Source organism: Passer domesticus, chromosome 5 (assembly GCF_036417665.1).
Source record: "Passer domesticus isolate bPasDom1 chromosome 5, bPasDom1.hap1, whole genome shotgun sequence".
Lineage (NCBI taxonomy): Eukaryota > Metazoa > Chordata > Aves > Passeriformes > Passeridae > Passer > Passer domesticus.
In genome coordinates this window covers 10,826,683-10,853,830 of record NC_087478.1, presented here as the reverse complement: position 1 = coordinate 10,853,830, position 27,148 = coordinate 10,826,683, and the positions used below count along the sequence as shown (strand labels likewise).

At 36.8% G+C, this 27,148-nt stretch overlaps 1 protein-coding gene across 1 annotated transcript in view; it reads left to right on the top strand.

Moving 5' to 3' along the window:
• Window positions 1-27,148, top strand: part of PHTF2 (putative homeodomain transcription factor 2) — a 62,156-nt gene that overhangs the window by 12,810 nt on the left and 22,198 nt on the right. Inside the window, exons 2-7 of the mRNA XM_064421914.1 lie at window positions 1,195-1,271; window positions 12,759-12,815; window positions 16,215-16,284; window positions 18,792-18,950; window positions 23,280-23,445; window positions 24,154-24,318. Coding sequence (XP_064277984.1) covers window positions 1,227-1,271; window positions 12,759-12,815; window positions 16,215-16,284; window positions 18,792-18,950; window positions 23,280-23,445; window positions 24,154-24,318 — 662 coding nt within the window. The 5' untranslated portion in view covers window positions 1,195-1,226. The remainder of the gene's footprint in view (window positions 1-1,194; window positions 1,272-12,758; window positions 12,816-16,214; window positions 16,285-18,791; window positions 18,951-23,279; window positions 23,446-24,153; window positions 24,319-27,148) is intronic.

Sequence of the window (27,148 nt, the reverse complement as noted above, 5' to 3'; positions counted from 1 at the left end):
TGCTTAGGTCTTTCATAAAGACACTCATTTTGATCTATTGTACAATTCTAGTTTCTATCCCTTTTGTTGAATGTTGCATTTTTATTTGCCTTTCTTGTCTCCGTAAAAGCTGTAAACAAATATCTTTAAATCAAGAGGTAGATACCAAATAATCTTTTATTATATAAACTCCCTACAGGTTAATAATTCTTGTTTTCTTTTAATGAAGAAATATAAGGTTAATGTTATTGTTGATACTGACATCTTAAGTGTAATATTTTTACTCAGGATGGATCTTGGAAAATGCTTGCTGTATAGTTTGGTGTTTGGGGACTAAGTCACTGCCATCCTTATAACATCCTTAACCATGTCCTTGCCATCAGTGAGGCCACACCTGGGGTGCTGGGTCCAGTTCTGGGCTTCCCAGTGCAGGAGAGGCACAGATATACCTGAAGGCTTTTTATGTTTTGGTGGTGGGTTTTTATTTTTTTTCCTTTCCTCTCTTAATGAACTCTGGCTGACTGATTACATGAAGGAACACTGTAAAAATCAGTTTCAAGATACAAATATTTTACATAAGCTGAAAGGTTGGATTTTGGTCTTTTTTTCATGCTGATTGCTGATTACAGTGGCAGAGATTAACTAATGCTATTGCTATTTGTTACCATTAAAAGAACCATACCATTCCTTCTTGGTTTTCTCCTTTTGACTTAGTTTTGGTCTACTGTTTTCATGAGGATGGTAATTACGATTAGTGAAGTTCTAGCACTGATACTGTTTTCTTCTCCAAGTATATCTAATAGTGTGTATGAATTTTCCTTGCATTTTATATCATAATTATTGCTGCTCTTCAGAGTACTGTGTTGGGCTAATAACTATAGGTTGCTTAATTTATTAGGAAAAAAAAAAAAGACTGCATGTAATAAAGCACTTGTGAGGCTCCTGAGAGACAATGACAGATCATCTCTGTGCAGCCTGTGTGTTTTACTGGGAAGGAAGGACAAAACTGGTGCTTTTGATTTCCTGTAGCAGCAGATTTGTAGTTTTTTGTTTGCTCAGAGGAGAAAGACCAAACTCTTAGTGAAATAGAGATGAGGCAATGTGTAAAGTAAATACAGCTGTTCAGTGATTTGCAGGTAACGGGAGTGTTTCTGCATTCCCTGTTTGGCCTTCGTAGGGAAGTGGAAGTAAAGTTCTGTCTCTTTCTGTTAACAGCCTAAAATGACTCTGTGAATTCAGTGGAATAAATGGCGTCCAAAGTAACTGATGCTATAGTTTGGTACCAGAAAAAGGTAAGATTTCTATTTGTTTTTATGGTGGCCTATTGTGTTTATATATTAATATAACAAATATAAAGTACTTATGCATTACTTGTTAGCACTATTATGAGAGTGAGTAGCTTGAAACTTTTCTTCCATAGTAAAAAAGTATTTAGTGACTGCATTTAGTGACATGAAATAGCTTTTAGTTTATGCTGAAAACTCCTTACTCTCTTGGGTTACCTGTGCTCTGCAAAAAAACCAAATTTTGCATTCTCAGTAGAGTGTTAACTAATGTATAGGAGAATGTTGTTTCTATAGCACAGAAAAGAATCCTTGTATTTAAGTAGAAAGTAAGAATTGAAACAAATTTTCTGTCAGTAACAAAAACACTGTATAATACATACCTGAAAGAAAGAGTCTTGGCTGTCTGTGGTTTAATAAGTTTCTGTGAGATAGTGTTTTCCTTGGGTCTATAGCTGTCTTTTGGAGAGGGAACATCTTGTCCTTAAGCAAATAATGCAGTGGTCTCCAAAACAGAAATTCTGGTTAGCTTCTAGCAAAGCAATAGTTACTTTCTGGAAATAAGGTAATAAGGTCTGCTTTGTTGAGGTCTTTACAACAGTGAATTAAATGTACAGTTGAAAGAGCAGAAAAATTAATTTTGCTGACTTAATTTACACTAATCATTCAATTGTGTATTAAAAACTTGAAAATTCACAGTTAATGGTGAATTTTATTTTTTTTTTTTGCCATTTACTCTGATTTGGAAGATGACTTGTAAAAGATCTAATGGAATGAAATTCAGTGCAGGATCTCATGGAAGGGGAAAGTGATGTTGATTTTATCTGCTTCCACTCATTCTCTCATACACTTAATTGACTCACTGTGTAGAGCTACTGATATCCAGACACCAAGCTGTGTTTGTATTTGGTCTGGCCAGGATCCCTTTGTGCAGTGCAGGAGATGCTGGGTGTCAGATCCTCATCATGTCCCTGACATTTTGTTGGTGATGATGCACTATCCTTTGGACAGATATTTCATGATATTCAGCTTTACATATAGATGGTCCTTTGATGCAAGAAAGAGCCTGCAGTCTCTGTAAATCTTAAGTGAAGTTCATGTTTGTTGTCTGGTTGGTTTAGTTTTTTTATTTTATTTTTTTTTTCTTTTCACATACATGTGTGTTTCCTGTTGATCATACAGTAAAAGGAGTGGCACATTTGATGTGCTCCAACTTTCCATCCTCCTGATGTTAGGAAGGCAGGATGAGTCACTGTGGTGTGATTTTACAGAGGGCAGACCTTCTGATCTTGATATAAACCAGCCATTCCTCAATTTTACTTTTCCCAGGACATTGCTCCTAACCAGATTACTTGTTATCAGTACAGGTCATTCTTTTAACCCTTGTTGTCTTGTTTTTTTCCAATGATTTCACACACATCTCCATTTTCTTCATTTATAGTAAAACTAGCATTTCTGTGGTGAACGTCTGTAGGTTTTTACAGAGCTCTGCTTGGCCAGGAATTGCACAGTGCCTTTATGGCAAGAAGTTGTGGTGGGGTGGCTTTTGTTACTTCTGGAAGGACTGGGCTGTCTTGAGGAGGGAGAAGATCATGTATAAACCAGATGTTGGTCTTCTCCCTGGTGTGAAAAAAATTTAACTGCAATTCACATGTGGACTGGGATCTGCCAAATGAACAAGTTATGTTGCTTTAGTATGAGGAAGTGTAATGTTTTGAGACAAATGGCTGTATTGCAGAGAAGTTGCAGATGTTCATATGGATTAGACTGTAATTTCTTAGGTGGCACAAATTCAGGGTTCTCCTGGATCTGGCTGGTAACCCCAAAGAGTTTTCTAACTCTGTTGTGTGGTGTGTGTGATCTGTTCCTGGGACTATCCTGACTCTTTCACCTTTGCCCTTGATTTTGCTTATTTATTTGTTTAAATCTGTTACAAGGCACAGTATTTTTTACCCATGGATTTTTTTGTTTAAACCAAAGATTTCAATTTGGGGAACAGAAAGAGTTCTGCTAGTGTTTAGTTGATACCAGACTTTTTTTTGGTCCTTGCTTATGACGTCAAGATACTGAACTGTAAGACTTGTTTGCCTCCAGTTTTAAATTTCAATTTCAGTTTTTATTGTAGTTGTCAGAGTTGTCTCACTGATTATATCTACTGACTCATCACACCTGTAACTGGAATTGAAAGTGGGGAGGGATCAAAATGTAGCACATTGTGGCAGTAAAAGTTTGCTTCTGGGACAAGAGAGAGCCAGGGTTGCAGTCAGTATTGATCAAATTGATATTACTCCCCTCTATGATGAAATGAGAAAAAATAAGCTGTTGTTTTGGGGAGGTGTTTTCAGATTAATGAATTGGTGTATGAATGCTTTGAAAAACAAAGTTAACTTCTGGTATTTCTAGTTATTGATGACTAAGAAGTATTTGAGTGGGTTTGGGCTGTGTAAGAAATACTGAGCACATAACTTACTTCTTGTCTTTCTGAGTTTTCAGTTTTAATGTATTTTAAAATATATTTATTTCATATGTCTCTCTACTGAATTTCAAAGGTCTGTTGGTTTCTCAGGAGACATTTTTATATCTCTTCAATGGAAAGAGTTAAGCAATTGAGTTCTTCCAACCCTACTTAAGGCAAGTTTTGCAAACAACAAGTTTACTCATGACTCATACTATTGTCTGAAATTGAGCTCCTTACACCAGGATGATTTAGTAATACCCTTAATTGTTTAAAAGGTCAGACCTTTTATTATGTAAACATGTTTTTCTGTTTTGACAACAGATTTACTCTGCTTTTAATGCACTGGAGCCCCTGATTACTGTCTCATAAATATACCGTAATCAATTCTGGATTATTTTAAGTTGGATTGTAAAATTTCAGAGTGGTATTACAACAGTTTGTTATTTGAGATACAAGGTTACAAGGACAGAGTTTTAGTGCTTCCAGTGATTGCTTGCATTTCCCAGCCACTAGAGATACTTTTTCAAGGCATGGTATCTGCTAGATACAGGTTGATTCAGTAGAAAATAAAATAAAGGAAATGTCTGCTGTGTTTCTTGATGCACTGGGGAGTACAGTGCTGAGATATGTGTGACAAAGGCTTTGCCTGGCTTGTTTTCAGCCCTTGGAGCTGCCCTGCTTCTTGCAATAAAAGGGAGTGGCAGGAGTGTCTGTGTGGTTCTCTGGAAGGGTTCCAGACACTTTGTCACATAGATGCACAACTTGGTCAATATCCTTAGGATTATGTGTATCTACCACAATACTGAAATTACTTCAGCTTGGTAATTAATTATTTTGTGGAGAAAGCCATCAGTGTTTTCTGTGAAAAAAATCTGACACCCCACATTTATTGAATACAATTTCAGTATCTGGTGGCATAACTTTTGTATGATACTGATGCTATATATGTGCTTGAATTATTTCCTGAGTGACAGTAACTGATGTTAAAAATAATAGTTATGAATAATTTAAAATACTGCTTCTGTTGCTTGTAACTTTCTGCATTAATTTCTTAAAATACTTCCAAGTTTTACAGATAATAATAGAGGGAATTTTTGGTCTGGTTTCTAGTTTGGAGAAGATATGTAAATTTACCTTAACGACTTTCTGATTTTCAATCCTTACAGAAGCCTTGCTGCTAAAATGGGAAACTCCTTCTCCTGCAATATTACCAACAAATTTGTACAATTATGTTGTTTCTTCTCTTGGGGATGGTTGTAGGGGAAGGCAGAGTGAAACTTATTGAATTGAGGCTGAATCCTGCACCTGATTGCATATCATTTAACTTTGCCAATGGAGCTTTCTGCTGCTCTGGGTGTCCCTTGGGTACAGCTGTTAAAGGGCACAATAAAGCAAATGAGATGTTTTCTGTCTCATGGCTTTAAAGGGCAAAATTAGCGTTCTAATGGCATTGCTTTAAGATCTTAATATTCAGTGTTTTACAGCTCACCAGTCCAAGATTATACTTGCCTATTTAGATTCATAGAATGGCCTGGGTTGGAAGGGACCTGAAAATTCATCATTTTCCAACCCCCCAGCCATGGTCAGGGACATCTTCCACTAGAGCAGGTTGCAGCTTGGAGCACCTGCTAGTGAAGGCCAAGACAAAAACATGTGAGTATCTCAAACTTCTCCATGTCCCTGGTAACCAGCTCTCCTGTTTCTCTCCACGGAGGGCCCATATTTTTCCTAGCATTCTTTCTGTCATCAACAAACCTGTAGAAGCTTGTTTGTGTTGCCCTTGAGGTCCCTGCCCACGTTTAACTCTATCAGTGCTTTAACTTTCCTGACCTGGTCCCTGTATTAAGTTAATAAAGGAGGAGTTAAATGATGATTATATCCTACCTTGAAACCAGCTGATTTCCTTTTTGGCACTGAATACACATGATGCATTATTCACCCTGGCACCAAAGGCAGGTTTAGCCAAATTGAACAGGCTGTATGGCTATTTTACCTAAAACTTTGGATGCTGAAACTGCATTGATTTAGAAACATCTGACTTGAAGTACTGAAACTTGACAAGTGTTGGAGCTGGCATTTATCAGAGCATGGAGGAAGAAAATGTATGTTCAGGTAGAGTTTCCTTCCACATTGGTACTCAAGTAGTTGCCTGACCTAGAGGGGATTTACCTTCAGTGCCTTGTTTGGTGAGGCAAAACTCTGGTTTCTGAATCTGGTGCAAAAGAGAACTCCAGCAGGGGCTGTGGCTGAACAAAGCAGGCTTGCATTTTGCCTGCCGTAGGCTCCCATGCCTGCTTTGCCTTCCAACAGATTTCCATACGTTTATTTAGTGAATTTGTTCAGGAAACATCCAGCTAAAACTGAGACTGTGAGTCTACAAGGAGATGAACCTATCTGATGGCAGGGGAGTGACAAGATGAAATCCTGCTGTCTTGGGAGGGGTTCTTTAATTCTTAAATTGCTTAGGCCTTGTGAAATTATAGCCTAACATTTTCTTTTTTCTTCCTGTGTGATCTGATTGATATTTTAGCCACCCAGACAGAGGCAGGGGCAAAAAGGAAAGCATGCTATGGGAAGTGGAAATGATCAGGGACATCAGGGCAATGCTATTCTAAAATCCCAGTTGCAACACCAGTAAAGTCTGCTAGATTTTCAGAGGTCTTCAGGGAATTATGCTGAATAATGACCTGTCAGAGTGGTTTTCTTTTCCCAGTTACATCTTGAGGCTGTTTTGTTTTCTGCAACAACATTATAATTAAAAAAAAATAAAATGTTTCAGAGTTAAATCCTTAACACTTGCAGAGTAGCTAGGTGTTGTTAGCAGTAGTGTAGCCATGGACCCAGGAATGGAATTGCTCTTGGCCAGCTCTCCTCAGACAACACCAATGGATGCTGTGTCTAGCTTTGGTTATTCCTCTACTCTCATTTAGTTTAACCTGCAACTGGTTTCTGACTGTTCTTCTGTATATAGTTTAGGTTTAATTGCGTGATGAAAAGAGATGTTTTGTGGTTTTCGTAGATATCTTGAAATTTGTAAACAATTACTCAGGACAATAAATAAGTATGGCTGACAGATCTTAAGAAGAATTAATCTGTAAAGAATAATTCAGAAAAAAACATTAGTATGTAGTTGATAAATGCTTAATTAGCTATGATTGGACTCTGAAAGGGATGGTATCTCTAAAGTAAGTCTTAGTACAATTATTGTTCAGTGAAATGGCTGTAAATACAGTGCTGTTGCAGTTATTGGCAGAATTTAAGTGGGTCATTAGTTGGCAATTCAAATTGTTAATAATAAATAACTCCTATTGAAGTTTGAATTGCTTGCTTAATTTTTCTCTAAATAACCGGTATCAGCTCTTCCTCTGGCACCAAAAAAGAAGAAGGGAGGTGTATTGGGATATTTTAAAATCAGAAGTAATGATTCAGCAGTTATAAATTCAAAGCTCTGCACCTTAGGATACAGAGCCTTAATCCCTTCACTCTCCTTCTCCATTTGACCAAAAGTTACTAAACTCTTTGATGTTAACAGACAGTGTACAGCTGTCCAATAGTGATTTCTATCTATATTTTATTGGCTAAATTTAGTTTAGCTTGTCCAGTCCACGTATCCACCATAAACAAGATTGAAAAAACCAACTACCCTTGAAAATGAAAAACATCCAGAAAAAACCCCATCCTGAGAGATAATTATACTGCTGATCTACTAGAGTATTACCTTTACTGCAGTGGGGATCAGTTAATGTAGAAACAAACTGGAGTTTAAAATAACTTTTAATAATCCTGTTCTAAGTTTTGAGAAAATGAGACATACTGTAAAAATTAGTAATATTGCCCATACAGAAATTATTTTTATATGGCTATCTTAATAGTAAAATTTATAGCAAATCATGCAGTTATTTTAATTATGTTGGACTGTAGAAGTTAATAAAGCATATTAACTAATATTTTAGCACAAAATATTTTAATAAGGTGTCAGACACTCCCAGGAAGCAACTTCGTTATTTATTTACTGAACTCTAGATCTTACATATTCTGAATTTGTAATACTATTGTGATGTGGCTTGTAAAAGTGTTCAGAGGTTTTAAAGAGCAAAGTTTAGCACACAAGTTTCATTATTGATAAACATTAAAGTTTCATGATCCAGGAGGAAATACTGTGTATTCTTAGGATTATAATCTTTGCTAGTCTGCATGGTCATAAATTATAAATGCCTGTTGAAATATTGATCAATTCCATTAGAATCAGAAGGGCCTTGCAAGTATTGGGCTACAGGCTGATAGCATCACTACATTAGCTTAAAGTGAATATCAGTGTCATTCACAAAGCTCAAATTCAATCTTGATGCATGCGTGGCCTCTTATGAGGAAGGCACTGGGAAGAAGCATTGAGCAGTGCTAAAGCCCTTTCCACTGTGCTTTGAACTAAATATTGCTGTGTTTTCAACAGCTTAACTATTTACTTAAGCTAATTGCTATTGCTGTTATACAGCCAAACTGTACAGGTGCCAAATTTCACATGTATGAAGGAATTTGATGAAATGCTTCCTGAGGTATTTGATTGGAAAGAATAAGTGCAGTTATTTTAGATAATTGCAAACGATGCACATGTCTTTTAAACCCAGAAAATGTTGTGAGGAATCTGCACTTAAAAAGGATCTCAAATTTATTTAACCTTTCAGTAAAGAGCTGGCTTTATTGAGTTTACCAAATGTGTAATTGTAATTGCCCATGCCAACTCACATACAAGTTAGATTTTTTTTTTAAATTATTACTTGTAAGGAATTTTTTTTTCCAAGAAAACCTATTTCAAAGTTTATTATAACCTGTTAATTTAGGATGTTAAACACCTGCTTCTCTATTGTGAAAGAGTGACTACAGTTTTCAGTTGCATTTAATTTCTTATTTTCTGAAAATTTTTATAGTTGCTTGAAGAACAGTTGCTAATTCTGCAAAATGAACAGAATCCCTTTTTATCTTCTTTACTTGGTATTTATTGAGGTGTGAGATCTTCAGAATTTTAGAGGTAGCTGAGTTGGATAGACTGGATAAAATCTTGGCATTGAGGAGGTCTGGGATGCATGATTTAAACTGTGTATAAAATAACATCTACTTTATCTACTTCAGCTACAGGTAGGTTGTACCACAATTTTTAATACCTGTAGCATATTACTGACCAGTTTCCTATAACAAGGTTGTGTTGATGCTTGGTGATGAAAGTTACATTTCAAAATGAGACAATAGGCTTGTTATCTAACTTTTTGTTAATTTATTTTCTGCTGAATTGTAACAAAAGAAAAGTTATAGAATACAAGTTTTGATTAGGTGTTTCATAAATTAAATTAGAATAAATTTCTGTGTGAAATCAATATAAATTTGGGATATTGTGTTTTATAGTTTGCTTTAAGAGCAGTTTATTGCCAGTTGTAGGGTAGACTGGTGGCTTGAAAGTATCAGTGATGAGCTGTTACACAGAGTTTTGTGAGTCTTGTGCTAAGTCTGGAAGAGATTTTAGAAGCATTTTCTACAGTTGTGTACTTAAAAATGGGACATTTTTTTGACTCCTGTGTTTTGTACTTTAAATTTTCTCCCAAGGCTGGTGCAGAATTTGCAGCAGTGAGGGATAAGGCTCCAGGCACAGTGGGTGTGAGTAAATGGGTGCTGGAGTTGCTCAGGGCATTCCTGCTGGCAGAATAGCTCCAGCCAAGGGAGCTTGAAGCCTGGCTTGGGAGGAGCCCTGGGACAGCTGCTTATTGAGGGAGACCTTGCTTTGATCAACTTTGGTGTATATTTAAATTATTCAGGTTCCAACCTGATCTTTTCTCTGGAAGGTTATTCCTTCCCTTTACTTGCCTTTAGAGCTTAATTTCTTCAGTGCTAGACTGGGTGCTAGGCTTCTTTTCCATGTCCTGCAGGTATGTACAGTTGTAAGGAAATACATGAATAGCCAAGAGCCTATATTTGTTTTAGATTTACATTAGATTTAACATAAAACAGAATTCAAATGCAAATAATTGTAAATCCAAACTCTTTGAAGCTGAAATTCACTGGTGCACTCAATAATTTAAAACTAGGAAGGTTTGCTAGTATTAACTTACCTTCTTCAATTCATTCACAAATTATGTTGATTTTAATTCGTACACGTGTCTAGCATCTCTGGTAATCATTATATGTTATAATTTAGTTTGTTGTAAATAAAAATGTACCTTTCAATGAATTCCACAGGACACATTTCACAACTCTAAATCTGCTTTTCTGACATAAGGGAGAGAAAAAAAAATTATGCCTGTGTTTTTTACTGGCTTTTTTGAGTAACACTAGTTCTTCCTATTTTTGTTTAATGTGGGAAATGAAGTGTGCCAGTATCCAGTATTTTACTTTATAATGTTGTCTTTATTTCATGTATTTTCATCTGATACATTTGGAAGAGAAGTTTAGAGGGATGCTTATGCAGATGGCGAGAAGGGAGGTTGAGTATCAGGTTGGAATTTGATGTGTTGAGTGGCGCACGCACCTGCTTAAACTTTGTTAAAACACAAGGAGGTGGTAGGAAGTAGATAAAAAAAGATACCCCAAAACCAACAAAAACCGTGTAAGAGACTGTAATGGTACTTGCTGTCTGTAATTCTCTCTTCCACTCCTTTCAGTTCCCACAGCATGCCTTGCTGAACAGTCCTGTGCTCAGATGGCAATAACTGCATTTGATCAGAGGTGGTTGGACAGATCCACTTCTCCAGTAAAACAGTTGGAAAGGACCCTGCCCTTTAAAGTAGTTCTGGATCTCTTATTTTACATCCTGATGGACTAATTTCTTTATAGGACAGTGTTAAAAGTGAATGGCAGAATCCCTGCTTCTTGTCTGTTTGTGGAGATTGAAGGTGCTGCCTAAAGAGGGAAAAGAAATATTTGTAGGAAAATATAATGAAGATTTTAAATCTGTCATCTTCCTTGTGTCAGATATCTTCTGGGGTCTGTTTCCTAGAATTCCTTTAACAAATGGTCACGTATTTGTCTAAATGAACAACACTGTTTTAATGACTTTCAACTCTATACTAGTTTCAGCTATGAATGGAATTATGAATGGAGTTTGCTTTGCAGCTTTATTGGCACAAAGGCTTCCTTCCTCGTTTGGTTGTTGCATGACAGAGAGGGACACAGACTTGCATCTCCCCTTCTGTCCTTGTGGAAAGAAATTTTTTTGGAAGTGGGGAGGGGAGGACACAATGTTACACAGCACAAAAATTTTACTCAGGGCTCTTCTTAGCAAATTTAATGAAAACCAGAAAGGCCTGAAATTTCATTTGAAATGTATTTAGAGAAAAAGCCAGAACAATTAGCTATAAATGCCTGGGTGGAGTGGTTATTCAATATATTGACTTTTTAATTGCTGGCTGTTATCCAGGTGGAGTTAGCTCTTAAACTTCCTTTGGTTTAATTACTTTAATTGTAGTAAGTGCTTAATTCTGCCCACTGCTATGCCTGAGTCCCTAGTTATTTTCCACAGTTTCTTTTTTTTCCAAATGCAAGCTGTAAAGTATTTACTTTACAAAAGCCCAGTAGATTGCTTCTTCTGCAAAATTTTAAAGTAGCAAACTGTAGAAATTGTTTAACTCTTATGAATGGGAAATATTATTTAAATTTGGGAAAGAGTAATTCAGCTTGCTGTTCTTACTTTCAATCTTCGATATGCTTTGGAATTTACTACTCTAAATTAGATTTTTTATGCTTATTTTTTCCACTAATTGGTCAGGTTTAGAGGCACAGAAGATACCTTTAGATTATTTTGTTTATATCAGTGTGTTGGTTTCCCTGAGTATTTTTTTTGTGTTTATGTTGCATCCTTGGCTAAAAGATCCTTTTTAATTAATTACTTTTTCTTTCTTTCTTTTATAACATGTAAATTAATGCTGAAGGCTGAAATGCTAAAAGAAAAATGAGAACAATGTTTTCTGGTACAAGGTGTGTACACTTGTGCTTGGGTCTCATGTCTGCTGCAGTTGTGAGCTGGAAGGAGGAGTCACACTCTTGCAGTAGGATTGAATTTGTGCAGGTTTGCACAGGTGATGGGAGTTGTTCCTCTCTCCTCTCTGTCAGGTGTCTGTGCTGCTTGTCACCTCTGCAGCTGGAAAAGGAACTTTGAGTCTCAGGAACTGCATTTGTCTCTCTCTCGTGACCTTAAAGTGATCTTACACTTAACTGCTCAGAGTGTGTGATGTGAATCAATCCCCAGATACACAAGATTTATGTGTGTAGGTAGAACAGCTGGGATGGCAAGGCTTTAAAATTGCCATAGTAAAAGATATTATTACTGATTATTACCTAGAAATACTGTTTGTGTAGAGTTCAAAGCAATCTGATGATCTTTGATAACTTCTTACAAGACTTGGATATGTTGTCTCCTATATTGACTTGTTCTTGTCACCATCTTAAATTCTGAAGTTTCAGGTTGCCCTTCCTGTAAATATGTGACAGTCAATGGGGAAAATGCTGTTTCTTGATATTCATTGGGTTCCCCCTGGGCTATGAGCTGGTTGATTACCAGCCTGACCATATACCTGGTTGCTGTGCACTGTTAAGAGATAAAGCTGAGACCATCTGGCTTTAAAAGTGGGTGCAGTGGAATGGGAATTATAGATCGTTTAAAAAAATAAATTGAGGTTATGGGTTTAACTAGATGTGCATATTTCTTTTGAAGTTTTATCAGTGTAGCTGCCATAGTTCTGCTCTCTCTCATATGGAGGCTGCAGTCCTGACCTGGGTTGGGAGGGAGCGTGGTCTTCCCAGTGCTCAGGCTTGCACAAATCTTGGGATGAGGCTGGGGGCTGTGTGAGAGGCTCAGCTCTCCCCTCTGTCACTGTTCAATTACAGATTAGCTTGATCCTGTCCAGCCAAGATGGAATGGAGAAGATAAAAATTTCTTTGTAAACTCCCCAAGGAAATAACTTGCTGGCTTCATGCTTCTCTTGTTGAAGGTTGATTTGATTTTGTCTGATCAATATCTTCTACATCCTAATGTAGATATTTTTTTTTCTTTTTAGATTGGAGCATATGATCAACAAATATGGGAAAAATCAGTAGAGCAAAGAGAAATAAAGGTAATAATACAGCCTTTTTTTTTGTGGTTCTGTATGCTGAAGTAATCTATATTGTATGTGGTGGTATTTAATACTGGTAAAGAAAAACTAGACTTATGGAGTGTTACCAAATGTAACTAGTGTACTATGCTTTATTTTACATAATTCATAACTCTGCACCATTTAGTATGATGCATCTTTCTGTATCTCAGTACTTTTTTTTTCATTTAATTTATCTTAAGACAGGGCTTACTTGTGTTAATACCTCTGTCTTTCACTTTTCTTTGTGATGAATTCTAATGTCAGTTATCTGAGCTCTCTTTGCTTTCAGTTAGTTACCTTATACCTGCAGTTTACTTTCCCTCCTTTATGATGCTGTCATTGTTTTGTACAGTTTATTAGACTGGTAAGTACCTCAGGCTTTGTTTCTCTGAACAAGCAGTTTAACAGTGTTCTGTGCATTTTGGTTTAACTAACAGTACCATCAGTGTCTGCCACATTGCTAAATTGCTTTGGAGATAAAGGAATCACTCCTGTAGGTACTGGTTCTATGGGTTGTATATGGAATGCCCATGGTGTTAATTTAGTCAACATTTTCTTGCAATTAATGTTTTCTTTCCCCCCTCCAACACTGCATGGAAGTACTGTGCTATTTCTGCATGAGTTTCAAGGTGTTGCTATTAGTTAACATCAGTAAAATGTACATTGCTTCAGTTTCCTCAGGGATGGGTTTTTTCACTCCACAGTACTTAAACAAAACTGTGGTGAGGGGGCTTGCTTGCCTTCCGTGAGAACTGTTCCTGACCTGAGCTACAGAGTTTTTGTACAGAAATACACACATTAAGTTGGACCCCATGGTATTTCAGCAGCCCAGCTGAGCCTGGGGGTGCCTGAAGGGTCCTTCCCATGGCCATGAAAGCCCATCACAGCTACGAGAGGAGTTAATTAATTAACTGCTGTGTATTAGCATGTTACTCAAATAGTTACTGCAAATACTGCAAAAAAATGCTGACTGCAAACTGCATCTTGTTTGGCTCAGGAGTCCAATCACTAACAAATTACTGGTGGTGCCTGAGTTTGGGTTGACTGAATGAAGTGCAGTTCAGGTAGCACCAAGGCACATGGTATTGCACATTAGTGCTTTAATCTCAAACCTCTTACAGCACTTTGACATTATAAATTTAGGAGTAGTTATGTAATGATTTATAAATTAATGTCATTAAAGATCTGAAAACTTCATGTATTGTAATAGAAAATTCATTTCTCTTACTACACATTTATAATTTAATTATAATTGTAATAGAATCTATTAAGATTAATTTTAAAATTTGTGTGAAAGAGTTTTTACAATAATAATAATTATTTTAAAGTATTCTTATTTAAACCTTCTTTTGCTAATGCTTACCTGAAAAGTGTTTGGTGCTGAATAGAAATTATATGAACTAACTGGAGGGGTCTGAGCATTATAAAATACTGAATATATTTTTTTTAAATAACCCTAGTCTGAAACTGTTGTTTTCCATGTATGTTAGAGATTTGTGATGCATCAAGAAAGCATAGAAATTGCATCTGAATAAATGGAATGCTTCTGCTGTGTGTGGCAAACAGTTCAGGAGCCAAGTCAGTGAAATCCGTGGATGCTGAAAGTACTGTTTGACCAATGGAATTTTTAAAGAATGAGTCACCATTTCTTTTCCTCTGAAGGTCACATCAAGTTGTACTCTCGACCTAGTTTTTTCAGAATTCTTTCTTAAAATGAAAACATAATTTGAGCCGCAGTGGCAAATTTTTCCTAAGATTGAGCATGTGTTCCTAGGAGATTATTTCTTTCAAGAGGCACATTTTTAGACTTTCAAGAGAGATCTAGTGGTCCATAAACATTAATACATTTGAAAATGACTATACTATTCAGCATTTTCTTTTTAAGCTTCAGTTTTCTTTATGAAATGGAGTGGCTCACTTAGGCAAGATTCACAAGAATCTGTAGCTGATTCTAGAATTTTGATAATTTCCAATTCTAATTATGGGATTCTTTTCTCATTCCACATAAAATTACTGCAGTGTTAGGACTGCAGTTCTGTAAGAAACTTGTATTATAAGGTCTTTGTAGTGCTTGCATTTAAAATACAACTGGTTGTCTCTATTTGTCATCCTCGGAGCACATTTTGTCCTATTCATGATTCAGTTGTGTATTAATTTTTTTTTTTTGTTTGAAGAAAACTCTTTTTTCTAATAGACACATTAGGTAATGACTACACATCTAGCTTGTTTCAGTTTGATTTTTTTATCTTTATTTCTACATGAAAAAGAAATCCAGTTTAATTTAGATGTGAGAAATATTTTGAGCTGCATTCAGTTGAACATTTTGCTTGATATTATTCTTACAAAGACTAACACTGCCAGATTTCACTGAATTTCTGTTTCTCATTGACAATAATTTCATTTATACCCAATATTTACATTTTAGTAGTGGTTTTACACATGGATAAGCCTTAGCAATGTAGAAATGTATAGTTCACCAATTTAAATGCTTTTTGGATGAGAACAGTTAAATGGTTTTCTTAATAATTTCATTTGTATCCTAAATATTTTTTGAAATATTTTATTTTACTCTATGAATTGTATGCTGTGATTTCCTTACTGTCTGCTGTGACCGAGAATCTAAGCTAAGGGGAGCAGAATAAACTCACAGCTGTCTCTGAGACTTGAGAGTACAGCATCACATTTTAGCATTAAAAACAAACTCGAAAGCTTTGCCAGCGAGTTTGGGTCTTCTGTGATGGAAGATGCTGCTTCTAAAAGAAAAAAATAAGCTTGCTTTTCTTCCTGCTGCATTCCCGTTGTGTGGGATTTTTCCCTTCCTTTTAATTGGCTAATCTATATTCAGTACTGAGGAAAAATTCAATACTTTCCTAGAATTTGGATTTCTGATAGCTTGCTGATCAGTGTCTCCTGCATTGCAATGTGATTTGGTATCTGGGTTTGGAATTAAGGAGTTGCAGTGTAAACATTTTGTGAAGTTGACTTAGACATCTAAGGAGAAAAGAGATTCAAGAATATAATTTGTTGCAAAAATTCTGAAAAGCTACTAGACATGTATTACTAATTCTTGCAAGTGTGTGCATACATTGTCTGCATAATGCAAAGCCATGAGTGCTCAGTGCCTGTTTGAAAAATAGCCTGGTGGGTCAGTCATTGGCTGGGTTTTATATAGATTGTAAAGTGTGTAAAAGGCATCCATTGTGCATTTTTATTTGGAATGCTTAATTTATAGTACTTTAAATCTATGAAGTTGACATGTTGTCTGAATTTTCAGTAGCAGTATAGGTTAAATACAATTAGTGACCACATAGATATTTTTGTCTTTTGTAATGTCTGTCATCTGCATGAAAGTATTTTGATAGTATTTGTCTATTGCAGGGTTTGAGAAACAAACCAAAGAAAACAGGACATGTGAAACCAGACCTCATAGATGTTGATCTTGTAAGAGGTAAGTTCTGAGCTAGAAAAAGCTGAATAACAGCCATCCTCTGTCTGATAACAAAAGTGAATTAATAGGTTTAAAATAACCCCAAATGAAACAAAACACAGCCAACCCTACATAACTCTTCCCTAAAGCAGATGGACAGAAAACATTTTTAAATAATGATATTAAGATTAAATTGAAATGTTAAGAATTTAATTTAAATTTTGTTGTATAGATCTGGATTTTGAAAAATAAAAAAGAAAGAAACTTGTGCATTGTCTTGTTTAAAAGTCTCTCCAAGTCTCTCCATGCATTTAGACTTCTTTTAAGTCTTCTGACATCTGGAGGGAATGTTATGTTGAAGTTTCTGGAGGGTGAAAATGTATAGGCCTTGATTGTTTCTTGCCTGTTTTAAATAACAACATGGCAACAGAAGGTCAGATGATATGAGATTTTTTTGAAAAGTCTTTATTTAGTCTTAATTTATTCTTATCTGTATGTAATTTCCCTTTTGCCTTGTGAAGGCTAGGGGAAACGTTATTTAGTGTTTTTATCCATGAGCCCAGCAGCCAGCACAATCTCCTGCATCCATTGCAGGAAGCCAGGTAGTGCATGTAGGGCACCCTCACGGCCAGCCTTGGCCTCCAGAGCCCTGCTCGCCCCCATTGTCCCCGGAGGCTCACCCTCATTGTCCCTAGGACCTCACCCTCATTGTCCCTAGGGCCTCGCCCCCATTGTCCCCGGAGGCTCGCCCCCTCTGTCCCTGGGGCCTCGCCCCCATTGTCCCCGGAGGCTCGCCCCCATTGTCCCCGGAGGCTCGCCCCCATTGTCCCTGGGGCCTCGCCCCCTCTGGCCCTGGGGCCTCGCCCCTGATGGCAGTTCTGGCCTTGCCAGGCTCGCTGGCTGTGCCGTCGCCACGACCACACAGTTCCCCCCTGCTCTGGCGTTGACGGCCAGTGCTGGCACTCAGCCCCGTGTCGGTGTCCTTGGACACAGAGCAGACGGCCCCTGGCCCTGGAGAGCCCAGGGAGTTCAGGCAGAAGTTGTGCTGACCAGCCCTGTGGCGTGGCCAGACAAGCAGCGCTCTGGGCAGTGGCTGTTTGTGTGACCAGTCCTTTTTATCCCCTTACCCTTCAATTTCACAGCACTTGTTCCTCCCTAAATGGCCCGAACCCTTTCTTTCCCCCACCCCAGGATTCTTCCCTAAATGCCCTACGAGGGCTGTGCCGTCTGAGCTCCTTTTCCCTGGCATCCCACAGTGAGTCCCATCCCTCAGGCAGCATCCCTTTTCCTCTGGAAGATGACTTGGAGAGCTGCTCCCAGCAGTGCATGGTGAGGGTTCACACCTGGTCATGGTGTTCATGCCATGGTTTGGATTCCCACCTGCTTTTCTCCCTCTCTCCTGCTCTGGCCTCATGGAGATGAGCTTGAGCTGGGCTGATGGTTCCAGTGATGGGTCTGTGAGGATAACCCTGGAAGGACCCTGCAAAGTATTATTTGGGCTGCTTCCTCCCATTGTCTCTTTGATCTGCTCTGTGGTTGTGCAGATTGCTGTTCTCACATCGCCTAACAGTTTTTTAAAAATGTGAATGTGAGAGAAAGAAACAAAATCAAATAACATTTCAACTTACATGAAACTAAGAAGCAGTGTTAGACCTTTTCAGTGCTGTGATGTACGTGAACAGCATTTAAATGACTGCATGGATGTCTAAGTTGGCATTAAAGTGGTTTCAGAGCTGGCAGTGTTTTACCTGTGCAGCACAGAGCTCAGTAGTGCCAGTGCTGCTTGTAAATGAGATGGGAATGGTGTAGCAGCATGCAGAAGTTACCCTTTCAGTCAATAACTTTGCATAATTTAAGTCACATCCCCATTAAGTAAATTTTACACAGTTTTCTGGCTGGGAAGAAAAAGAAATGGAGAGATATGGGAGAGAAAGGATGTTTGAATGAGAGAGATAAAAAATGGTATAGAAGGAGACACAAAGATAGATTATTCTTTAGGTGGCTTCCCTGCTCCTGGGGCTAGTCCTCAGCTGGACAGATTCACTTCAGTGCTTCCCAACCTCATTCAATTTTCCTCAATAACATGGCTGGTGCAATTTACAGATCTTGGTAGTTTAGATCCCTTTTCTGTGTTGGGAAAGGACTCTGCTATACCTGCACAGGCATGTAGAGTTTTCACAAGACCTGTTGCTTTTATAAAATTTCTGATACCTCTGTGAAACTGAACGATTTTTAATAATTCATGTTAAAAGAATTTTGACATGGCAATGTTTTGTTATTCAAACATTCTGAAATTACAGGTATTTGTAGAAGTTCCGGATAATGGCAGTCAAGAGGGCATCAACAATTTATGCCATATGTGCATTGAGGAGCTAGTTATTTAAAGGAGCAGTTATTAAACATAATTATTTGAATAAATCTTGCACTTCCACCATTTCACTGTCTTAATTACTCTGCTATTGAACAACTGAGGTTTCTGTTTGCCATAATGATGAAATGAATTCAAATTTTTTTTCTTTTTTTTGAAGGATCTGCTTTTGCTAAAGCAAAACCTGAAAGTCCTTGGACATCTTTGACCCGCAAAGGAATCGTGAGAGTTGTTTTCTTTCCATTCTTCTACAGGTGGTGGCTCCAAGTGACATCACGGGTCATTTTTTTCTGGCTGCTTGTTCTTTACCTTCTCCAAGGTAGAGTTGGTTTACAGCATCAGCTTCAACTGAATGCCTTATTTTAACCATATGGAAGCTGCAGTGTGCTGCTTGGTTTACTTCCTGCTGCTAAGGTCTATTCCAGTATTTTCATAAAATATTGGAATGACACAGTCCCAAGCATGTCTCTTGGTTAACATTTCTTTTACATATATAAATGTTGCATAATGAAAAATGTAGCACTCTCCTCACAGGCTTTCTTCAGCATTTGGCACATGCTAGTTTGTCACATCTGAATATAATTCAGGTTTTCAGGACAGCTGTTAACAAACAGAAGTCAGTTCACAGCTTTTGGGATATTCAGTATTGAGTACTAGCAATCTGACTTTGTGAGTCTCTTAAATATATGTGATATATAAGAGGAAAGTTAGAAAGGGAAGAATGTAATGGAATGAGTCATTATCTATCAGTATGAAAGTCACCAAAAGAATAAGTGTTTCAGAAGTTTATACAACAGCTATGGAACAGAAGGTTAATGAAAGTTGGGAGCAATATAAGTACCCTGAGAAGCTAAATGACTAATGAATTTTCCACTGAAATCCAATTAACATGCAATATTACTTTTTCAAATTCACCATCTGTCGTCTCAGTTGTGAATCATTGTATCATTTGGAAATTTTAATTGGAACAATATATGGAGTTTAAAAAAAAAGGCAGTACCTCTTGTGTGGTGATGTTATTAGCAAGCATAAAATTAATCTCACCATGCTAGTGCCCTGCAGTACTGACAAATACTCATGTGGCCTTCTATGAAAGTTTTTCTTATCCCCACTTTTGACAAAGATTCATCATTTGTCTGTGCTATGGTAAGAGATCCTTTAGTGTTAATAATTTTAATCTTTTTATAGTAATATAGGCAGTAAAATATGTAAGTTGTGGTTGGTTTGTTACTATTCTGAAAAACACCATTGCAGTAATTTGTTTATGTTCCTATTTGTAAATTTATTTAAAAAATATATATATTCACCCTTAATTTGTGATGCGTTTGTATGACCCTACAAGTAGAAAAGTAGTGATTCTGAGTGCAAGTTTTTAGGACATTAATTACAGAGCTTTCTTATAACTAGCCTTTTTCCTCTCAGATTTCTTAGAGTCTCTGGTTTACTAAGCTGTGGATGGAATGCATCATTTCCCTAATCCACATGGTCTGTAATGTGGCAAAGTATTTCTGTGACTTAAAAAATAGCAGGAAATAATGAATAGTATTCCATATTACACTATAATCCAACTATTTGAAATACTTGGTATTAAAACTGTGCAGAATTAGCTGTAGATTTTTTGATAGTTTTTGAAATAGATTAAAATACTTAAAATAAAAATGTAAGTGAAATTAAATGGACATATTTACTTATTGGGAACTATTTGAAAGAACCCCCCCAAGTACTTAAATAAAAGTTTTGCTTATATTTTACTCAGAAAGTATGCTCAGTTATTAATTTTGTACAGGATTGGTAAGGCAGCACCAAAATGTCAAGAATCCATGATGGAAGATTAAAAATAAACCACCTCAAATTCCAGTTGCCGTATTTCTGCCCTGAATCTGGATTTTGTATTGAAGTTTGGATTTTCTGTCATGATGACAGGTTCTCAGTGACATTGTTGTGAAATGGTCTGACTATATTTCATTTGTATGTGTTCATAATTAAATAATTTACCTAAATTATTTTCCATAGATTTATGAATGGCAGTGCTTGGAATTACTGCTTTAAAATTGATCGCTTCACCAGGGTACTTGCTAGCATTTATGTAAATCTACAGAAAAAACATTTTCCTTGGCTGTAGGTTTAAACTACAGGTTTTATTTGCATTGGTTTCCTTTAGTGTAAAGTGATTAGCACAATGTGTGATAAGAGAACTATAGAAAAGTGTTTTATGCTCAAGGTCTTGGAACAGGCTAGTGACTTAAGATAGCAGTAAAACTTTTTTCTTCTGCTTCCTTATCTATCTAATATATAGTAATACCTCATTTTTAATTTAAAACATTTTTATTTTCTCAGGGGAAAATGAAGTGCAGACTTATTTGTTGTGTATTTCTTAAGTATGAAGCAAGAAACTTTAATAGTGATGTAGTGGTTGTTTATTGTGGTGGTGAGATATATAAATACATGTGTATGCATTTTAAAATTTGGTATTAAAAATATTTCTGAACTTAAAATGCTTTAAAAAGAAATGCTTATAGGACTTCGAAGTGTAAGCTTGCTTTCTCTGAGGCAGCTTTTTGTTCAATGTGATATTATTTCATTTGTGTCTGTTTTACAAAATAAGCCGCTATATTTTAGAAAAGCAGAGGTCAAAATACTGAAAATACATAAAGAAATAATTAAAAGTGCTGTAAGCAATCCTGTTCCAACCTGTTCCTACCTAGCTGTTTGTATGAGCAATTCTGTAGAATGTATTGTCACACTGTGCAGAAATAAAATCTTAGATTTCCCTCTTATCATACTTTAAAAGATCAGGAGATGGGTAATATTTTTCTAAATCTGTGTGAAATGTTGTGGAATCTTCAATCTGAAGATTTTTGTCTTCAGGAAGATGATTTCTTCTAGACAGCTCTGCTTTACTTAATGTTTTTTAGGTAGCAGTAGTGAATTTTAAAATTATTTCGTGTAGGCCTACTCCTGCAGAATATTTCACATGGAGGTACAATTTGTTTATCCAAATTGTATGACAGGAGCCAAAATCAGCTCCTTCTTTACTTTTTATACCTCATGGAGCTAAGTGTATGTATGAGGAACTCAGTTAAGCTCATTTAGAAAGAGATAGCATTATCTTTTGCTATCTGTACATATTTTATTGATTTTTAATACGTTGTATTTCTCATTGATGCATGCGGTATTTGAGAAAGGTTATGCAGCAAAAATGTAGTTCACTTATAGTAATAAAGGATATTGCCATGCAAAACTTAATTTAGGAAAAAGACAGAGGAGAAATTAGAAATAGTTTTTCCACAATCAAAAATAATTCCATTGTTTTGTATGTTCATCATGTTTCTAATACTGGTTACCTTGCTAAAGATTACTTAATGGAAAACAGATCAAACCTTTTTTGAGTGGAGAACATCACATCCAGGTAATCTTCTGTGTTAGGTGTTGCTTCATGGGATTTATTTTAGGTGTTTGAATGTGGCACATAGCTTTGTATGTGGCTGCATTTTTTTCAGTCAATTTCAGTAGAGAACAGGTGACACCTGTTGAACTTGTATTTTTTGTGCTAGAAATAGGTCTAAATTAGGGGACTTTTCACTTCTCAGCAGTACACAAACAAAACCAAGTTCTCAGGGGATGTGTGGATGCTAGGCACAGAGAATTATTTCCCTGTTCTGCTTCTGAATTGTTTCTTGGAGTTTCTGTGGGTGTTTTTGGTTTTGGGGAGTTTTTGGTGATTTTTTTTTTTTTTAATAGCTTCTCTCAGCTGAGTTATGCATCACAGCTCTTCAAGCCAGAGCAAGGCCAGAGTAAGCAGAGAGGAGAGGGGTTGCCTTTTCCTCCTGCTTCATGCTAGCTGGATGTGTTCAGGTTGACCTGGAGCCTGTAAAAATGTTGCTGAGTGTTTGGGCTCTGGGTGCAGGAGCCTGGCTGTTGGCTGTATATGAAAAGTGGTTATAGGGTTACAAAACTAACAGTTGGCCATGGAATTGGAAGCTGGCCCTTTTCCCAACCACAAGTGCTAGTTGGAGCCCTGGTCATTTCATAGTTGAAGTAGCTACCCCATAGTTTACATGGTTTGTCTTTTGATCTTTCCTCACTGCTAAAAAAGATGCACAGAAGTATATATAGAACATTTATAGGGTTGTACTTATGCATGGCTGCCCTTCCATGTGGGCAATTTTGTCCCTTGGCTGGGACATGGAGTTTAAATGCATTCTGCTGTGTAAGGAATTTCTAGTCTCAAGTCTCATCAAACTCACTGACTTGTGCTTTGTTGTAACACACGATACAGAATTAAATTTATTTGGGCTGCTTTAAGGATGATATTTACTTTTTGGTTTTGTCTCCTACTGATGTTTCACCATAGTTGAAGTGGTTTCATGACAGATACAACTTTCCAACTTATTTCATTCAGCCATTTTTTGAGCAATACCTATGATATCACAAGTGTGAAAGACAAGATTGGTACTAAGACAGTCAGCTGTTCAGACCCTAATTGCTGCTGTTTTTCAGCAAAATAGTAATTTTGTTCTCTCAGAGTTACATGAGTTGGCTTAAAATGCAGGTAAAGGTCTGCATCTGACTGGTTTGTTTTTGACAAAAACCATCTGAGTTGGCCGTTTCAGACATTAAACTCAACTTCATTTCCCTTCTTTTTCAGTTGCTGCTGTAGTGCTATTCTATACAGCCCAAAGCCCACATAATATACCTCTGACAGAAGTCATTGGGCCAATATGGCTCATGTTGCTGCTTGGGACTGTGCACTGTCAGATTGTTTCAACACGAACTCCTAAGCCACCTCCCAGCACAGGGGGTAAAAGAAGAAGGTATAGTCTGTGTTAAAGTACTTTAGTTAAAGACTTGTATAGTCTGTGTTTAGTACTTTCATTTAGGATTGTTAAACTACTATAGAGAATGTGCATGAAAAAAATGTAGGGGTTTGCAGTCTGTGCATTGCTAGAGATGAGAAAATGGTGCTCTGTTTTTATTTGAAACTTCAAAATTGTGCTTAATTGGTGCTGTTTAACTTTTATGCATTGATTAATTTAGGCATAGTTTTATTTGAATTTTAATGCATCAAATCTGACATTTTGTCTCAAAACAGTTATCTGAAGACTGGTGGAGTGACAGTGTTTATATTACTTCAAATTTAGTTTTATAAATCTGGCTAATAATCTGTGGCAAGTGTATGTGAAAAGAGGTACTCTTGGAAATGTAGGATTTAAGTCAAGCACTCCACTGACTGTGGTTTGCTGCAGTGGATTGTCCCATTAAAATGGGAAACACTGCAGCAGTGACTTTTGTAGATCTAAGCTTCTGATGATGAAATGAAATGTGTTTTGTGTTTAAGTATATAATGTATTTAAGTATATAATAAATGTATCATGCTATTTTATTAAATAGGTATGACAAAGCTTTAGCAAAATACTTTGAAATTTTGCTTGTTTTTGCATGCTTGAACTGCTGAACACATTACAGAACTAGCAGATTGCACTTACAAAACTACCTTCCCATTTTAATCTCTTCTGATGAAGGAAATTAAGGAAAGCAGCACATTTGGAAGTACATAGGGAAGGAGATGGCTCTAGTACCACAGATAACACACAGGAGGGAACAGTGCAGAGCTACGGTACAAGCACCTCTTGCAGTATTGGCGCTGTCTTCAGAGATATCTGGCATGCTGCTTTCTTTTTATCAGGGTTTGTATTTATTCAAGGCTACATAAGTGTTAGAGATGCACTATCCCTTTTCTAATTAAGTAAATATTGATGTAATGATTAAACTTCTGTTGATCTAGTTTTTGCTCTTAATAGCAAACTCACCTGAGTATTTGAAAATGTACTAATGTGTTGTTTCTTGACTTTTGCAAATGCTCATGCAATAATGTTGAAAAACTGTTGAATTGTCATAGAATAATTTGGGTTGGAAAGGACTTTAAAGATCATCTAGTTCTCCCCCCTTGCATAGGCAGGTGCAACTTCCACTAGACCAGGTTGTTCAGAGCCCATCCAGTGTGGCCTTGAACACTCCAGGGATGGGGCAGCCACAGCTTCTGTGGGCAATTGTTCTACTTTCACCACCTCCTCACTTAATAATTTCTAATACTGAAAACTAAGCCTGCCTTTTTTCCATTTGAAACCATTGCCCCTTGTCCTGTCTGTACCTGCTCCTGTAAAAAGTCCTTCTCCAGCTCTGGAAGGTGCTCAAAGGTCTCCCTGGAGCCTCTTCTCCAGGATGAACAATCCCAGTTCTCTCAGCTGTCTTCACAGGAGAGGTGCTCCAGCCCTCTGATCATCTTCTTGTCCCTCCTCTGGACTTGTTCCCACAGTGCCATGTCCTTCTCGTGTTGGGGTCCCTAGAGCTTAGCGTGGTGCTCCAGGTGGGATCTCATGAGAGCAGAGTACAGAATTAACTTTTAATTAAATTATATTTTGTTGTTTTACTACACCATGTACTCTATCAGGAAAATAACCAGCTTAGTTTCTCAGTGAGAAAAATTCAACTGTTTAATTTTACTTTATTACATTACCTCCTTGTTACTCCAAGCGAATGCTTATTCAACTTTGTCACTGTCATGAAATGACACACTTATCCTTCAGGATTCAAATAAACACTGATTGGGCTATTAAAGTTTTTCAAAAACCCATTCTATAGCTCTATGTGCAAGACATGCTACGCATGCAACATTTTGAGTGCTATGAGTCAACATTTATTAATAAGTGAAAATATACTCAATAAAAAGTATTACATTGGGAAAAGGGATAGTGTGAGTTATTACATGGATGTTTTGTTGTGCATGCTGCATTGTAAATACAGCAACACTAACATGTCTGTCATACCTGTGGTCTGTGCTCTTAACCACTGGTAAAACTTACGTTACCTTCTGGGAGGATCTACTTAAAACCTTGGACAAGTTTTGAAAATGTTTAAAAGTGTTGTAAAAGGAGGGTTCATTTGACTTTTTCCTGTGTGGGTTAAACTGTCTTTGATAAACTGTAGGTCATAGTGATAGGCACCAGGGCTGTTCTTTGGCTCTGTGGGTATTACTCTCTGGTATGCTTCAAGTGTAATCTTGTAAACTTTTTGTTTTGTTTTCCCTTCATTGAAGATACTGTTCTGCAGTAAGAAGAGTGTTGGAAGATTTTTTTTTTCCTTGCCTTTCCTGCTGTGGGGCTCAGAGTATTTTCAGTTGAGAAGGGCTATTTGGAACTTATCCTAAAGACTTGTTTAAACCATTTAATGAGGGGTAGTGTGTGTATATATATAGATGTTAAGCCTCCACGATGACTACTTGGTATACAGAGTATCTTCAAAGGAAAAAGAACAGAGTGACTGAGAGTGCTGTAAGCAGCCCTTAGTCCTTTGTTACCCCTTCAGTTGCAGAGGCACAGTTGTTTGTATGTCTAGAACCATACAGACTTGTCTAGATGAAAAATAAGCTTTTTTTTAACTCCAGGGGAACATGCAGTTCGGTTTCTTCATGTAATTTTTTTCATGGTAATACACAAACAGTTTTGTCAGCACAATGGGAGTGGGGCTGGGAATGAGGAAGCAAGAGCACAGTGTGCAGTACATTGACTACTTGGTGAGGTTCCTTAAAGAAAATCTTATGAAATCTCAGTGCAAGGAAGCTTCACTGCTACACTTGTCCTGTTTCTTAAGACATACTTGGAAGCTCTTTAGATAAGCACATTAGAATGTCTGATATAGAATGTCTGATTAGTTATTTTCAGCAGTTTTTCACTTACACAAATCTTTGACATACTTTTTTTCTGGAATTTTAAGTATAGGTCATAAATACATGATTTCAACTTAACCTCAGAAATTACATTCTCTGTGTTAGGGCAGGACCCTGTATACCTACACCATTTGCCTGTGCTCAGATCATTGGTAAACTGGAACTGTGTATTCAATAAATATCCTTTCCACTGGCAGAACTCAGTCTGACTTAAAAATTAGAATTCTAAACTTTATTCCAGCACAGGGGCAATTTAGAAAATACTGTTGATAAGTTTTACTTGAAAAGAATGCAGTATCCAAGCAGGTGGTTTGTTCAGAATGTAGTGCTGATTTGGGAATTTGTTCTGCATGTGTTCTTACTCCAGTGGAAATCTTGTAACTTCTCTAAAAGTTTTGCAGTGGGAACGGAGAGGAGAGTTTTTCTGATCAACCCCAATGAAAATACATTGAAAGAATATTTGAGACTGCACATGCACACTGTTCCAGAACCTTTACTTAACTTTTCCTTAGTATTTTCTCTGGATAATATATGAATAAGAATGAAAGTCATTCTTGATTTAGTTTTTGCATATATTCAAGCCTTCTAAGGCATTGTATTTATTGCTGGTGTTCTTTGTTTTACTCTAAATACTTTTAGTTGTAGCCTTAAATTGTAAATGTTGATTAAGGATGTATGTATATATATAGTAATTCTAGGAAACCATACATTTTTGTCAGTTAGGGATATATTGTTTGTTACTGTGGTTTGTTTTTGTTTTTTTTTTTTTTAATGTTTTTTTTCTTTTCAAT